Source organism: Lycium ferocissimum, chromosome 7 (assembly GCF_029784015.1).
Source record: "Lycium ferocissimum isolate CSIRO_LF1 chromosome 7, AGI_CSIRO_Lferr_CH_V1, whole genome shotgun sequence".
In the NCBI taxonomy this organism is placed as follows: domain Eukaryota; kingdom Viridiplantae; phylum Streptophyta; class Magnoliopsida; order Solanales; family Solanaceae; genus Lycium; species Lycium ferocissimum.
In genome coordinates this window covers 36,271,571-36,286,748 of record NC_081348.1, presented here as the reverse complement: position 1 = coordinate 36,286,748, position 15,178 = coordinate 36,271,571, and the positions used below count along the sequence as shown (strand labels likewise).

Below are 15,178 nucleotides of genomic sequence, written 5' to 3'. Positions count from 1 at the left end.
AGTTGTTTGACTTTGGCATTTTTTCCTTGCCTTTCTTTAGATTAGAATTTATTAGGACAAGTAACATTATATTAGAATAATCTGCAGAAATGTAGAATGAAAGATACAACATTTTATTGACGCTTGACCAAACTAGACTGGAAAATAGTATAACATTTATTGAAAATACATTTAAGGTGAAGCTTGAACTTGGAAAAATCAAGAAAAAATTTCTTGCCTTGTTTATGAATTGTAATTGAAAGATATGGTAGAAGAGTTGCTTGTATATTACTCCAACAAGTAAGGGGAATAAATACATGTACATGCACATTGGGTTCTTACTAAGGACAACATACCCAGTATAATCCCACGGAGTGGGTTTACGTGCATCCTATAGCATGAGTCGTGAGTATAATCACAATAAACTAATGCCAATTTTATCAAGTTGGTGCGACGAATCAGGAGTATGATGAAAATAAACTAATTAATGCCAGTTAGTACCAAGTTGGTGGAGTGAAGTGTGCTGTTAAACATGGGCTGTGCATCTGTAAGGAGTATTTAAGAACAACTTGAAATTCAGAAATCAACAAAAAGAAAAAGGAACTCTAGTCCAGAAGCTTATTAATGAAAATTCAGAGTTCTGCTTTTTCTCTTTTGTTATTGCGAATTCTGGTCGTCAAAGCCAGTTTTAATGGCCAAGTTGGAGATTCAAATCAAGATAAGGAAAACGTTAAAGCCCTCAACTCCTACCCTGAATCATCTCCGGAGCCTCAATCTTTCGTTGTTTGATCAGATGGCTCCTAGTGAGTACGTACAGTACTGTTCTACTACTTTTCGAGCAGTGAATGGAACAGGTCAGATGGTGCTGAAAGATGTGATGAGCTGCAAAAATCTTTGGCTAAGACCTTAGTTTTATCCCCTAGCAGGAAGATTTAAAAAAGATGACCTCTCAATTCACTGCAATGATGAGGATGACCTCTCAATTTGAGATTATATTCGTATGCAAATAAAATTGTAGTAACATTTTATAAATTCGTATGCAGATAAAATTGAGAGGAATCAGCTTGGATCCATTTCAGGCCATAGTTCAATTTTCTATACATATGATAGGTGATTATTTTCCTGCAATTGTGTCATTCTCATGTGAAGGATCCAATATTCAGCTTCTGAATCAATCCTTTAGCCTAGGATGTTCAACCACCATTTGTCAATGCAGAAACTCCCTAAAGTCTTCCAAAAAGAAGGGAAAAGAAAAACATACATACACACAAAGTTCTGAATGAGAACTTTTTTTTTCTCTTGTAATGGAAGGGAAACCAAAATTGAAGAGAGTAAAAGCAGTCAAGAAGATGGACCAACAAAACATAGCTTTCAACAAGACAAACCTTCCCACAAGCAGTCAAAGATGTTAAAAGTACCAAAGGGACTTCAATTACCACTTACAGCTTTTCCATCAAACTAAAGGTGATAAGATACTCTGTCTTTTTTCCCATCCTTTGATCCCAGAAATCAAGACCATATTTAGCAATAAAGAGTGAAAACTGCAAATTTTATACTCCCTGTGCCAATTTATGTGTCATACTTCCTTTCTAAAAAGAATTTAGATTTAATCTTCTCATCACACATGTGTTGCTTGTTTCAGATCACAAGTTTTCAAAGTCTTATTTTTCTTTCGTAAACTTCATGCCCAAATGCCGCCACATAAACTGGGACAGAGGTAGTACTTTTTCTTTTTGCTGGAATAACCCAGAGATCGATCAAGATGTTACAATCGCAAGTTGAAACTAAACTCTTGTAAAATTGATCCTCTATTATACCTCTGCGAATTATGTGTGTATGTGGGGCGGGGGGATTCAAAATTTGATTAGAATCATCAAGATTTGTTTGAAACATATTTAAAGGCACCAAAGATACACCTATATCATGCATTCAAGAAATCATCATTCAACAGGAATCAGAGTGAAAAAGGGAAACTAGCAGCAAAGTGTATATGAAGCAAGGGTAACATATTAAACACGAACAAACAAAATCAAACTCCTATTGTCATTCGTCAGTACTAAATACTACTACTAGTATTCATTACATACAATACAAGCCAACTCCAAAGAAAAACAATACTAAGTGTTACGAATTCTTAAAATAAAACTAATAGTACTACTTGTAAACTTTCAACCTAGACCAAGAAAGCAAAGGCAGAGATGAGAGCAGCAACTGATCCAACGGCCAGATGGGTGCTAAAGTTGAACGTAACAGCAGCATTAGTTGCAGGCTCGGGCGTGACGTTAGATGATGGAGACTGAGAAATTGAAGGAGATAGAGGATAATAAACAGGAGCACTAATTGGTGGATGAACAAATAATGGTGAAGGACTTAGTGATGACTTTAGTGGTGATGGTGATGGAGAACTTAAGGGGGAATGTGAAGTTGTTAATCCCATGGCCATGAAGAATGTTGCCATCATTAGGACTAAGAGACCATTGTATGATGATAGTGATGATGCCATTGCATGCAGTGTAAGGAAAGGAAAAATATTGGAGAGAAAAAAGAAGGGGAGTTTGTGCGAGAGAAAGAATTAAGGTTGGCAGAGTATTATTTATAAGGAAGACTAATGGTCTGAGTTCTGAATTGCATGCACGACTTGTTTTTTCTTTTCTTTTCTTTTCTTTTCTTTTTTTGGGATTTTGGAAGGTTTTTTGGAACAATTTAACTTAGGGTTCTAATTTTAAACACTTATGCTATGAAAATTTTCACCATATTAAGCTAGGTTAATTCCAGTAAAAATAAGTTAATTAAAAGGTAACTACAAGTGATTTATAGTATACGACAAGTACAGTTTAGTAATTATATAAAATATAATATACTAGTATAAGGTAAGTGCCTAAGTGGTAACTTGGAAAATAGTGTGAAAAGTCTTTATATGGTCAGTGTTATAACTTAAATTCTTTAATGTAATTAGTGTACACGGTAAAAGAAAAGACCGCGGACGTGTAATCAATTATCTGCCAAATTTTTAAGGTTATTTGCACGTTCATTGAATGTATACCAACAGTGCATATGAAAAGGTTTAAAACTGACAGGGGTACTTTCCTAAACTTAAAGATCCTAAGCTCTAATAGGTAAAAGCACTGAATTTTAAAACACGAGTTTTTGTAATTTGTAGAAGTTCCAGGCTGGTCAAGGTGAAAAAACACGGTTTTAGTTCTACGTTAGTCCAAAAATGAATTTTGGACGTTTTTCATTAAAGAGGCAGAAGATTATTTCACACGTTAGTCCAAACATATTGGCAAGAAAGAGAATATAATCTCATAAGTAACTTATTTCCTGTCTGACAAATAAACTTGTTTTTCATGTCTGCAAATACAGACGGAAACCACGCTGGTGCCTTCTCGGACAGGCTTCTATCCAAACTCAGTAAAGGTATCACAACTATCACAATAACTAATAAGGCAACAAATAACATTCCTAGTACTCTTAGTTTGCATCAGACCAATCAATGCAAAACATGTGCCATACGAACTTTAATCGCTTAACCAGCTGAAGTGATTCTCATTCTAATTTGCAACTAATTAGGTTAAATTGTTTGTTTTGATCAGTTTCAAAAAAAAACTGTTTGTTTTGATGTAAACACAAAGGGCAAACACTGACCTGTTATCAGCAGAAGTAATTAAACCAACATCGATCAAGTTTAAATTGCCAACAGTAAACGCATGAAATCATTTCAGCAAGTTATAGTACACCAACCATAACATCTAGTTGCTACTAAACGCTACGGCCTATAAAAAGAGTTTAAATACATTCTCCAATGCAAGAATACATATCCTGTCAGTCTATATGCTGGCTTTTCCTCCTTCCACTAACACTTGATATGGGATCCAGGACAAGGTGAATCCCGTTACTTCTCATCAACGCTCATTTAAAGACAAAAAGAATGTCCGTAAAAATAATAAGCACCAAGAATTCATTATTCTGGCACGAGTAGCAATAAAACAATGATTAAAATATGGAATTATTTGTTAAGGTATCCCGAGTTGATTGCTATCCAGGTGATTGCTATATCTCCAGCAAGTTGTTCGCCAAACAGAACATCTTATCAGTCCCAAGCATGGAAACATTAGTATGTTATGCATTCTGTGTAGTAGAAGATTTCTCCTAGTTTGGTTTACCATTTGTTGTGCTGGTGCTGCTTCCAGGGCGAATAAGGTTGCCATACACATGGCCCATTTTAGCACGTTTTGTTTCCAAATATCTCTTGTTATCTTTTGTAATGGGAGTCAGAAGGGGGACCCTACCAGAAATTGCCAAACCATAACCCTTGAGCCCACTGTATTTTGCAGGATTGTTTGTCATCAGCTTCATAGTTCGAACACCAAGATCCCTTAAGATCTGCAGAAGGATACAAGTTTAGTTTAGCTACAAGGTACCTAGATTTACACAAAATTCACCTCACGATGCAGAGGGAGCTTATATATTCACTAGAAGTTTTTATAAGAAATAAGTACCTGTGCACCAACCCCATACTCTCTTGAATCAATGGGCAAACCAAGCTCTTCGTTCGCTTCAACAGTATCACGTCCAGCATCTTGTAAATTATAAGCACGAAGTTTGTGACCCAAACCAATTCCTCTACCCTCATGACCACGGAGGTAAACCAAAACCCCCCTGCCAGCAGCCTCAATTTGTTGCATTGCAAGTGCCAGCTGGCTTCCACAGTCACATCTGGCTGAACCGAATATATCTCCTGTGAGGCATTCTGAGTGTACCCGTACAAGAATATCTTGTCCGTCTCCTATATCTCCCTGATTATTTAACAAACTCATACCAAATCAGTATACAATAGTCAACGTGCCCGTCCCCTTTCGACTTTTTTTTTTTTTAAAATAAGATGGAACCTTATGTTTCTAATTGATATATTCAGTTTTGTGATTAGTGAAACACAACAAACTGAAATGTATGTACAATTTCGACTAGTCCTACCACTGCTGAATATACATGCGAGAATATCCCCAAAAGTTGCTCACCTTAACCATAGCAATGTGCTCAATACCATCTATTATTGACTTGAAGCAATGGGCAGTGAACGGGCCCCACATAGTAGGTATTCTTGCAGCAGAAGCATGCTCTACCAACTGATCTCTTTTCCTCCTATATCTGTAAAAGGAAGTTCGTGTCAGATAATGTACCAAAAGCTAGTTAGTAGAAACAAGTTGAATAGGGCTAAAAGGCTGCTTGCTTTCAAGCATTTTCTGGACAAAGCAAGGATAAGGGAAAGTCACTTCTACTGTGCTTAAGATATTAATGCAGCTGAATGCAAACGAAGAGAAAGAAGAACACCAGAAGTAGACTTCCTCGTTTGATCAAGTAAAAGTAAAATAGTTCCAGACAGAAAAGGAAGCCTCACGTTAGAACCATCAAAAAAATAACCAATGAAGGAGTTATTCAGCAACACCAACTCTTAAAGAAATCAGAAGCAGATCTGTTAACTACCTGATTAAGTCAGCAACTGATATGATCTTCAAGTTATGTTCTTTTGCAAATTGACGAAGCCTAGGCAATCTAGCCATGGAACCATCATCATCCACAACCTCACATATTACTCCAACAGGGTCTAAGCCAGCTAACATGGCAAGATCCACAGAAGCTTCAGTATGTCCAGCTCGTTTTAAAACCCCGCCTACCCTGTATTTCAATGGAAAAATATGTCCCGGTCGGTTAAAATCCTCAGGTTTTGAATCTCTGGACGCAAGTGCCAATACTGTTGTTGCTCTATCATGAGCAGATACTCCTGTAGTGGTTCCATGCTTTGCGTCCTGCGTGATTGTTTTACCATTAATGCTTCATTAGCATCTATTTAACAGGACACTAGACTAGGATGCTGAAAGGACAACCGACAACCAGCAGCGAGAGGTAGCACAGGTGACAGATAATTTCAAGAAGTCTTTTGGCTCAGAACCCCAGGAAGAAAATTAAATCTTAGAATGTGTTCAAAAACAAGCCTTAGGTATGTTATTTATATTTTCGCCCTTAACAAATGTAGAAGTAAACTATAGAAGATAAAAGGTAGTCGTATTCCACACAGTTGCAAGAATAGCATTCACTACATCCTTAAAATATTCCCTGGAAAACACAGTATTCCAGCATTGACTGGGAGTAACTCTCCTTGGATAACAATACCCAGCATTTTGTTACTCGTGTTACAAATTTTTTGCAGAAAATTTCTTACATCTTTCTTTCTTCTTTCTTTAGTTGGTAAGGTTTAGATATCGAACAACTTAGTAATTCGAATGTATCAAGTAGGTTTAGAAATGTTAAATTCCCAAATTCTGAAATGAGAACTGGCTTGCCATTAAGAAAGTCCCCTTGCGCCCCCAACCCCCTCTACAAAAAGAGATACAAAGGTGAGTAATCAAGTTAATACATACCACTGAGACTGTGAATGCTGTACAAAGTTTCTCCTCATTCTTTTTATCGTTTACCATCAATGGAAGCTGTAACCTCTCCAAGTCTTCCTCTACCATACTCACACAAACTATCCCTGTTCCATGCCTCACAAAGAAAGCCATTGCTTCTGGTGTAGCTTTGGATGCAGCCATAATTAAATCCCCTTCATTTTCTCTGTCTTCATCATCTGTAACTAGCACCATCTGCATTAAGGATTTTGACTTAGTTTATTTCTACACAACATAAGACAAACTACTCTTGTTGACTTTTTAAGAATAACCTACCTTTCCTTGGCGAATGTCTTCGATGGCCTCAGGAACAGATGAAAAACCTTCTGTCGGCCGATCCAAATCGAATTCATCATTATCTGAAGAAAAACCACTTGTTGTAGGAACAACAACATCTGCTGCTAGCGTTCCAAACGTTACAGCATCAGGTTGAGTCTCAGTTCCTGTAGAGAGGCTACTCAGCAGAGAACTTTCTCCCCTGGATTGAGAACGGACGTCTCCTTCACCAGATAAGAATGCAGATTTAACCTTAAAATCATTCCTGATGGTTAAGTGTGCTCTAGGATTACGACGTGTGAATGACTCTGAAGAGACGCCATTAACAGAATATACATCGCCGGAGTGCAGTCCATTGAACAACTTGAAGTTCTTTGATGCTCTACAAGAAAAATGAGCAGATCAGAGAGAACTCCTAATACTGCAAATTATTAAGAAAGTGAAAGGTGAAAAATCAATATTTAAACAGGTGACTGTAGAATGCTCAACCACATTAAAGATTTGAACATTATAGACTAAGCTGATGTTAATAACAGCTATTAGAAAGTCTTCACATGACTCTTTGACACCTTGCTCTCATACAAAGAAGGATATATAAACATAATAAACTCTTTTCCTGCAGAAAAAGATTAAAGATTGGTACAGGTACAGGGAAGTGGCGGAGCCACATGCGTCTAAGGGGGTGTTCGCTGGAAAATAACGTTGCATAGATACGTAAAGAAGATTTTTTTTTATGTATACTATGTGGCGAATCCCCTTTATTTCTTCGTATCTTTACTTTTTTATATTTTGACACCCCTTAATAAAAATCCTAATTCCGCCATTGATTACTACTACGCCTCAATCCTAAATTATTTACAAAAAAGAAATGGCATCATAGACAATCACCAAGGCAAATAAGGAGTCTTGAAAAGCGGTAAAATTGTAAAAACTAAGTGGTGACTCTGTAAAGTTCAAACAAGAACAATTCAAACAAAAACCACAACCTTTTACAAATCAAAGTCAAAGAAACCTCTTCCTTTTCAAGAAATGCATCGTTCTTGAAAATAACAAGTCCTCAAACTGATCCAAATTAAACATACTCATAAAAAGAATGAACCAAAAAACAAGACACTACAAAACCCATAAATCTAAAACCAGAATCAACAGATTCGTTCTTGAAAATTCTATACAGCTCAGTTGCAACACGTTTCTTGAAAAAAAACAATTACTAGTAAGCACTTACAGGGAGCGAGAGAGAGATGTTGAAGGGAAAGAAATGTTGATAGAAGCCATTAATGTTACCAAAAACTTGTGTCTTTCAACGATATAAGCTGAAATCTGAATGGAGGGGTTGGTGTCTTTCTCTCCTTTTTATTGAAGAGAAAGCCAAAACCAACTTCTTATTTTTCAATCAAGATTTGAGAAAGGTCTAGGAAATAGGTAGGTGTTGCTTGCTGGAAATAAATGCTAAGGTACCTTAAAGGTCATGTCCTATTTTCACTGACCAATAGGAATCTATGGCTGCGTACGAATATGATATGTTATACTACTTGTTAAAAAAATTAAGGCTTGGAATGCAAATTTTAGATTAGTCTTTTAAAATAAGTAATTTATTGTTTTAAAAAATAAGGCTTGGAATGTGAATTTTAGATTAGTTCTTTAAAGTAAGTAATTTATATCACCCACGAGGCCATGAATACTTGGAATGCAAATTTTGGATTAATTCTTTAACGTAAGTAATTTATGTCACTCATGAGGTCAGCGATATTGGGAATTTAAATTTTAAATTAGTCCTTTAACGTAAGTAATTCGAGTCCTATTTTACATGTTATTAGAGCCAATAATAATACCCTTTGTTACCATCTTTTTGGATATTTTTATCAATGAAAAAGTATACGTAACAATTTCTAGATAAAATAGAGGAACTTTTCTTTTGTCATTTATAAGGAGACTAATATAGATAAGGTAAGGGAGCAAAAAATGATCACGTTTATTCGCATATATTTACTTTTACAACCAAATATCTCTATTAATTTCATTATCTCAAAACATTTAGGGAGTTTCATCAACAAAAACTGAATTTGTGTTGGGGCATAGAAATATGATTTTATATTTGTATATATTACTCCTAAAATATAGCACGGTTTCATATTAGAGCAACAAATCAATTCGGAAGGTCTAGTCAAAGGATAATAAACACGTTTAGACTACTTTAATTTATTCAAAGTTTTGATTACTACAAGCCTACCTAAGAAACTTAACTTGCTTAATAGATGTGTGCAAGTTAAGAACACCTACTAATATAGTGGTAAACTGGTCATATTTCACAATATAACAATTTGTTATATTTGTTGTGTAACTCATGAATAAAACGTTATGATATAAGAAGGTATCTCTTTAATGTTCATTTATTATTTTCTCTACTATTGGGAATTTTCTTTACAAAATCTTGTGCAAAAGGAATTTTTAAAATAAAATCCAATAATAAAAAATAAAAAAATAAAAAAAATTGAGTTATGGCAGAAGGTATGGTCCAATCACCGTTGTCTGTTATTAATTGTATAAAACCATTTGTGGCTCTTATCAGATTCATGTACCAAACAGTGGGTGTGGCTGTTATGTTATGCTGGGCCAATCCAAATTATAAATAGCTATCCGTAATTCCCATACATTTACTTTTGACCAAATTCCAAATTCCAAATTCCAATTTAGGCTGCTGGTCAAAGTGTGACCCACTTGGGTGTTCTTTCTTCGTTTTCATTTCGCTCCATCCCCTTTTATACTTTTTTTATTTTAGAATTTTCTTTAATCCTATTCGCAAAGTGTTAATTAAGTAACATATACAAGATGTCTAATTCTCACTAATATTTGGAGGAGAGAATTAATTTGTCCAATTTTTTTAATCCCTTCGTTTCAATTTATATAACTTGATTTGGAATACGAGTGCTCAACTAACTATGTCAACGTGAATTGGACATGAAATTTTTATTTTAAAAAAAATAAAATTCATATATTTATAAACTACATAAAATATACTCACAATAATTAACAATTTAAAATATTTAAAAAGTATTTAAGAAAATTATGATAAAAAAATAGCGTTTGATTCTTCAAATAGTAACTAAGACATATAAACTGAAAACGGAGGGAGTGATTGGTTTTGATAGCTATTCTTCTATTATGTAAACAATAAAATTTTAATTGTGTTTCCAGAGACATGAGAGTTGACCAAATCCGTCAACAAAATAAAAGTCTTGTCGCCTACTCTATCTCCTAAATTAAACGCAAGAATCAACAAGGTTGTAATATGATGGATAGTGTCCCTCCGTCCTTAAGTCTTAATTAGAGGTCTGGGGTTGAGTTCTAGCTATGAAAAAAATCATGTTAGAGAGCGGTTCCCTCTTAATTGAGCCTTATGTGGCGCGAATCCAGATTACTCGGAGTAAACTGATATCCAATACCGGATGAGAAACAAAAAAAAAAATGCAAGTGGAAGGAATGGTTGATCATATTTGCAACAGAAGAGTAGAAAGTTGAACAACCTTTGAACAATTAATGCTGCAGGACAAGTGTATACATCTCAATTTACCAAAAAAAAAAAAAAAAAAAAAAGTGTATATATCTCTAACAAGTTGAACTATAACCTTCAGTCTCAAAATTTGGTGGAGCCAACATATCAGGATATAACACGAGATTCTAAAATTAAACATATATATTTGCTCATTGAATTAAAAATGATAGCATATATGACAAAAATAATTACATTAATTAAGACCTTTCAAATAACATATCCAGGCAAGTTGGTTAGAGGTAGGCTAGTGGTCCTGTTGCGGGCTAGCTATAATAGGTAATCTGATTAAGAACTTAGTAGAAGAGTCATTGTTTGAAAGAGAACAAGTGCATGTAAAATGAAATTCCAATATAGCATTCATTGGAGAATTAAACTGAAACTTCTCAAAGAAAAAAATAAGCCAAAAGAAACTGATTTTCCAAAGGTATCAAACTCAGCACTCTTGTCTACAGACTACAGTTCTCCCACACACATTGACGAAATATTTTCTTTAATTCTAACCTCATAACTAATGAAAAACTCAACAAACAACATAAAAAAAAAAATGTGTTGATTTCTGAATTTTGGCAGGAAACAAAAAGTAATCTGGTGTCGAAAAGACCACTATTTGAACAAACCATTTTATGTCACAGCTTTGGACCTCTTGAAAGTGGGGAAGCAGTTGACTTTGTGAGTTGACTAGGAAAAAAGTACAACGTCATTACTTACGTGTCATGCTTCTTTCATTAATCTTTAATATAGTCTAGTATTTCCACGGTATTCCCAAAAAAAAAAAAAAAAAAGAGATCTGTTGGTACATGGGATAAAGATAATACATTCAAAATAGAATTTGAGATTAACTTTACCCATATTTGATTTGGGATATTAGCTAATTTCGGGATCACTTTTATAATAAAATGGTGAAATTATAGAAGGTGAGATAACTAATCCCATAAGATATTCATCCCATGGGATATCATCCCATCATTGTATCAAATGACCCTGATTCATTCATTACTAGTCAGAGGCGGAGCCAACCCTTCGGTAACTTTTGTCGGAACCATATACATGGGTTTAATTCGAGAACCGAACTCACAAGTTTCGAATCAACTTTACTAGCGCGATGAAGCATCTCTTTTTATAAATATGGTAAAAAAATATAATATTGTAATAAAATAATTTATTTAAGTCATAGAATAATTATGTACAAATTATTAATTAGAAAAATATATTTATGAAGTTTTTAGTGAAATGAAAAAAAAAATTATAGGGAATCCCTTTTAAATAAATATAGAACCGAACTCACAAGTTTCGAATCAAGAAAAAAACCGACTAGTGGTTTGGTTTGACTTGGTTTGGTGTTGAAAAAAAACCCGACCATAATTGGTTTGGTTTGGTTTTAGCTAAAAAAAGTCAGCATTACATGTATTCAATTTTTAAAATATTTTTATACATAAAAATATTTATTTGAAGCATCTCTTTTTATAAATATGGTAAAAAAATTATAATATTATAATAAGATAAATTATATAATGTAAGTCATAGAATAATTATGTCACGGTCCGTGCAAGTTGAAAAAGATACAAACAAAAATGTCAGAAGATTTAGAAAAATATATTTATGAAGTTTTTAGTGAAATGAAAAAAATTATAGGGAGATCCCTTTTAAATAAATATATGTCTGTACGTATGCATGCAGGAACTTTATAACTCATTGTTTTTCTTAGTCTAACATAGATTAAATATATAGAGGTATTTGATTTTCTTTTCTTATAGAACAAAACTTTTGTTTTTCTGAATTTTTCTCCTATTACAAGAAAAAGATATTGTCAATCGAACTACATTTTGGTTATGCATTTCTAATCCTACTGTCTTTCTTTTATCGACTTTTTTCTTCCATTGTTTTATTCCTTGAAGTCTCTCAATCCAATCCAATCCAAACTAATCTCCTACTAAACAAAAAATATTATATACTTGGATTAACTTCTCTCTTCTTTCCCATTTCTCCCCCTTTCTTGCAATTACTTACACTATTTCTTTTCATCCTTTTTATCCCTCCATAAGATTTTTATTTTCCGGCTAAAAATCCATCTATATATAATCCTTAGACTATGAATACATAATATTAGAATAATAAGTAAAAAAAGGCAAGAAAACTAAAAGTCTGAAAGCACCCTTGCAACAGTAGAGTGGATCAGACTCCACCTTTTACAATGTGTAGTATTTTAATTGAGCTTTCAAAAAACTATATCTATGCAGGGAAGTCATATATTCTTCTCCTCTATACATATATACCAAATCAAGGTATACCAAAGAGAGTGATTGTCTATTTACAGTAAGTTCCATTTTACATGCCTGCCCCAAATATTCTTCTTTGCTTCAATTCTTCTTGATCATCCAAAAGCGATTGACCGACACATTTACGCAGAAATAAGTAGGCTAATAATGAAATAAAAGACATCAATACATAAACAAATAATTAGTAAGCTAATAATGAAATTAGATATCATCCCTCAGATAGCTTGAAATATTTTTTTTCTCATTTATCTATTAAAAAAATTCAAAAATCACTACTTAAATTATTTTAATTACACCTGCCTCTCTTCCTCTTTTTTCCCCTACTCCTCGTTGTCTCTTTCAAAGTTTCTTAGACATCAGGTGAGAATGAAACAAAAAAAGAAAATAATAACATCAACTGGAAATTATAATAATCTACTGAGAATGACATATCAATGAATCACAAAAACAAAATTATGACAAAAATATAATTACATCTACCAAATCAGAGAAATTGAAAAGAACAAACAACATTTGAAAACAATTATTATCAGTCATATATTCTTATTCTCTATACATATATATTAAATCAAGGTATACCAAAGATAGTGATTATCTATTTACCGTAAAGTTCCGCTTTGCATACGTGCGCCAAATATACTTCTCTCTTCCTTTTCTTTTTCCTACCTCTTGCTATCTCTTTCAAAAGTTTCTTAGACATCAAGTGTGAAACAAAAAGAAGATAATAACATCAATTGAAGACCATTATAATCCACCAAGAACAACATATATATCAATGAATCACAAAAAAAAAAAAAAAAAAAGGATAAATAGAATTACATCTACCAAATCAGAGAAATTAAAAAGAACAAACAGCATTTGAAAACAATTATTGTCAGGGATTAATGCATCAATGAATTACTAAACATAAAATTTGGAGAAATAGTGTTACACTAAAGTAACATTTTTATGTCAAGTATTAAATAAAATAAATAAATAATAAAAAAAACAACAACAGCAAAAAGAGAAAGATACCAGTGGAACGGACCTGATGACGCAAAAAAAAAAAAATGACAAAATTAATTGAGAACAAAACGTGCAATTTGAAGAGGACTAATTCTTACGAGCCATATTTATTTCACTAAAATGGAGATCATGGTCTTAAAGGTTATAATAATTATAGGTACTAAAGAGGGCGGTAAATATTTATAACTACAAATTTAGAAAATGAGATCTCTTACCCTCCTATAATTTGAATAGAATAAAATGACCTTTTCAGATCTCTTATGTGTTAATGATGAAGATCTCTTATAAAAAGATCATAAAACTAAAGAAGAGTTTGTAAAGGGCCAAAAAACTAAAATAAAAAATAAAAAAAAATTAGTAACGTACATTTAGGAAGTTCTAATGGGATCAATATTAAGTGTAATAATTTAATATATTCAATAGTAAAAAGCCCATTGAAAGGGCAAAAGATTGAAAAAAAAAATGAGAATAAAATAAGAGAATAAAGGATCAAAGAGATGCACATGCACCATTTATGATAATGAATGTAAATAAATTGTAAGGAGTGTACATAATTGTCTATTCTCCTCAATTAACCACTATCATCCTGACCTTTTGTCTTCATCCATTTATTGAATAATTAAAGATGGACTTTAATCTTAATTAATAAGAGAAAGTAAAAAGAGTCTAATCAATTGAACATTTTTGGAGCAAAATGAGAAGGGAAAAATTAAAAAAAAAAGATAAATATGATTAACAAAAGGTGTATATCCTTACATTATCTTTACAAACTTTGTATATATATATAGAGAGAGATATAGATTAGTCTGTTAAAAAGATGTCATCTTTCAAAATCGGGAAATACTTTAAGTGGATTTTCCATTTTTTCTTAATGACAAATTTTTATAGTTCTTTGCACAAATGTTAGTATCTCATATTTAAGATCACAAGTTTCAAAAATCTTATAGCCGCATATTTACGACATATTATTTAATACCATAAATTTCAAAACTCTTCATTGTTTTTTAAACTATATGTCACGTCAAACTATACCATATAAATTGAACAGAAGAGGTACCATAATCTATTATTCTCAACCGATATCCCTATCTGTTTTCCTGTGAGCATTTTCTTATTTATATTTGGTTATCAATTTCAAGGGAATTAATGAAAACTCATAAGTCCCAAACATTCGTAACCATATATCCAGATTCCAGGCGTAAAGAAGATGAAAGGCCGAAAATAGTTAGTGGCCACTGTCCGCTTTGGTATTTGGGGCAAATGAAAAGCCAATAGGTCCAATACTCCCTTCCAAATCACATGCAATAGTTGGTGAAGTGAAGTTTGTATCATGTAAGCCACTCCATATGATCGATTGGCATGACCTCTCATTTTCTTTGGGCGTTTGAAAACAAAATTAGCATTATAAAAAAGATTAACATCCTCAGAAGTTCCATAGAGAGAATAGTTTATAAATTTGGAATACATGTACACCATGTTTTATCAACCAATTCACTAGCTAGTTATCTTCCTCCATATTAAACACAAGGAGAGAGGCAAATACGAGGCTTAGCTTCTATGTCACTGTCATAAAACCGAAGTGAGTCACTCTAGTTTATAAAGGAGAGAGAGAGAAGAGAGAGATTGATTTGCAGCCTGAGGCT

At 33.2% G+C, this 15,178-nt stretch overlaps 2 protein-coding genes across 3 annotated transcripts; one reads left to right on the top strand and one right to left on the bottom strand.

The window, feature by feature from the left end:
- The first annotated feature begins 492 nt into the window (after nucleotides 1-492).
- On the top strand, nucleotides 493-2,194 carry LOC132062785 (uncharacterized). 2 transcript variants are annotated; one of them, XM_059455279.1, is made up of 3 exons: nucleotides 493-833; nucleotides 1,023-1,089; nucleotides 1,622-2,194. In XM_059455279.1, exons 1-3 carry the CDS (start codon nucleotides 671-673, stop codon nucleotides 1,698-1,700), a joined length of 309 nt encoding a protein of 102 aa, XP_059311262.1. In that variant the 5' UTR covers nucleotides 493-670; the 3' UTR covers nucleotides 1,701-2,194. The 2 variants fall into 2 exon arrangements, 1 of the variants encoding a protein (XP_059311262.1); XR_009416253.1 differs by having other exon boundaries at nucleotides 493-1,443.
- Nucleotides 2,195-3,643: 1,449 nt separating this feature from the next.
- On the bottom strand, nucleotides 3,644-8,118 carry LOC132064708 (bifunctional riboflavin biosynthesis protein RIBA 1, chloroplastic). The gene is made up of 7 exons (XM_059457797.1): nucleotides 7,927-8,118; nucleotides 6,702-7,083; nucleotides 6,399-6,620; nucleotides 5,464-5,786; nucleotides 4,998-5,127; nucleotides 4,479-4,775; nucleotides 3,644-4,362 (listed from the first exon to the last, which is right to left on the bottom strand). Exons 1-7 carry the CDS (start codon nucleotides 7,974-7,976, stop codon nucleotides 4,129-4,131), a joined length of 1,638 nt encoding a protein of 545 aa, XP_059313780.1. The 5' UTR covers nucleotides 7,977-8,118; the 3' UTR covers nucleotides 3,644-4,128.
- Between the last annotated feature and the right edge of the window lie 7,060 nt (nucleotides 8,119-15,178).

Excerpts from the sequence above, each read along its gene's own strand:
- LOC132062785 (XM_059455279.1), top strand. The coding sequence starts at position 671 with ATGGCCAAGTTGGAGATTCAAATCAAGATAAGGAAAACGTTAAAGCCC. Across the intron at positions 834-1,022 it reads TCGAGCAGTGAATGGAACAG|ATAAAATTGAGAGGAATCAG; the intron begins GTCAGATGGTGC and ends ATTCGTATGCAG. Across the intron at positions 1,090-1,621 it reads ATTTTCTATACATATGATAG|ATCACAAGTTTTCAAAGTCT; the intron begins GTGATTATTTTC and ends TGCTTGTTTCAG.
- LOC132064708 (XM_059457797.1), bottom strand. The coding sequence starts at position 7,976 with ATGGCTTCTATCAACATTTCTTTCCCTTCAACATCTCTCTCTCGCTCC. Across the intron at positions 7,084-7,926 it reads ACATCTCTCTCTCGCTCCCT|AGCATCAAAGAACTTCAAGT; the intron begins GTAAGTGCTTAC and ends TTTTTCTTGTAG. Across the intron at positions 6,621-6,701 it reads AAGACATTCGCCAAGGAAAG|ATGGTGCTAGTTACAGATGA; the intron begins GTAGGTTATTCT and ends TCCTTAATGCAG.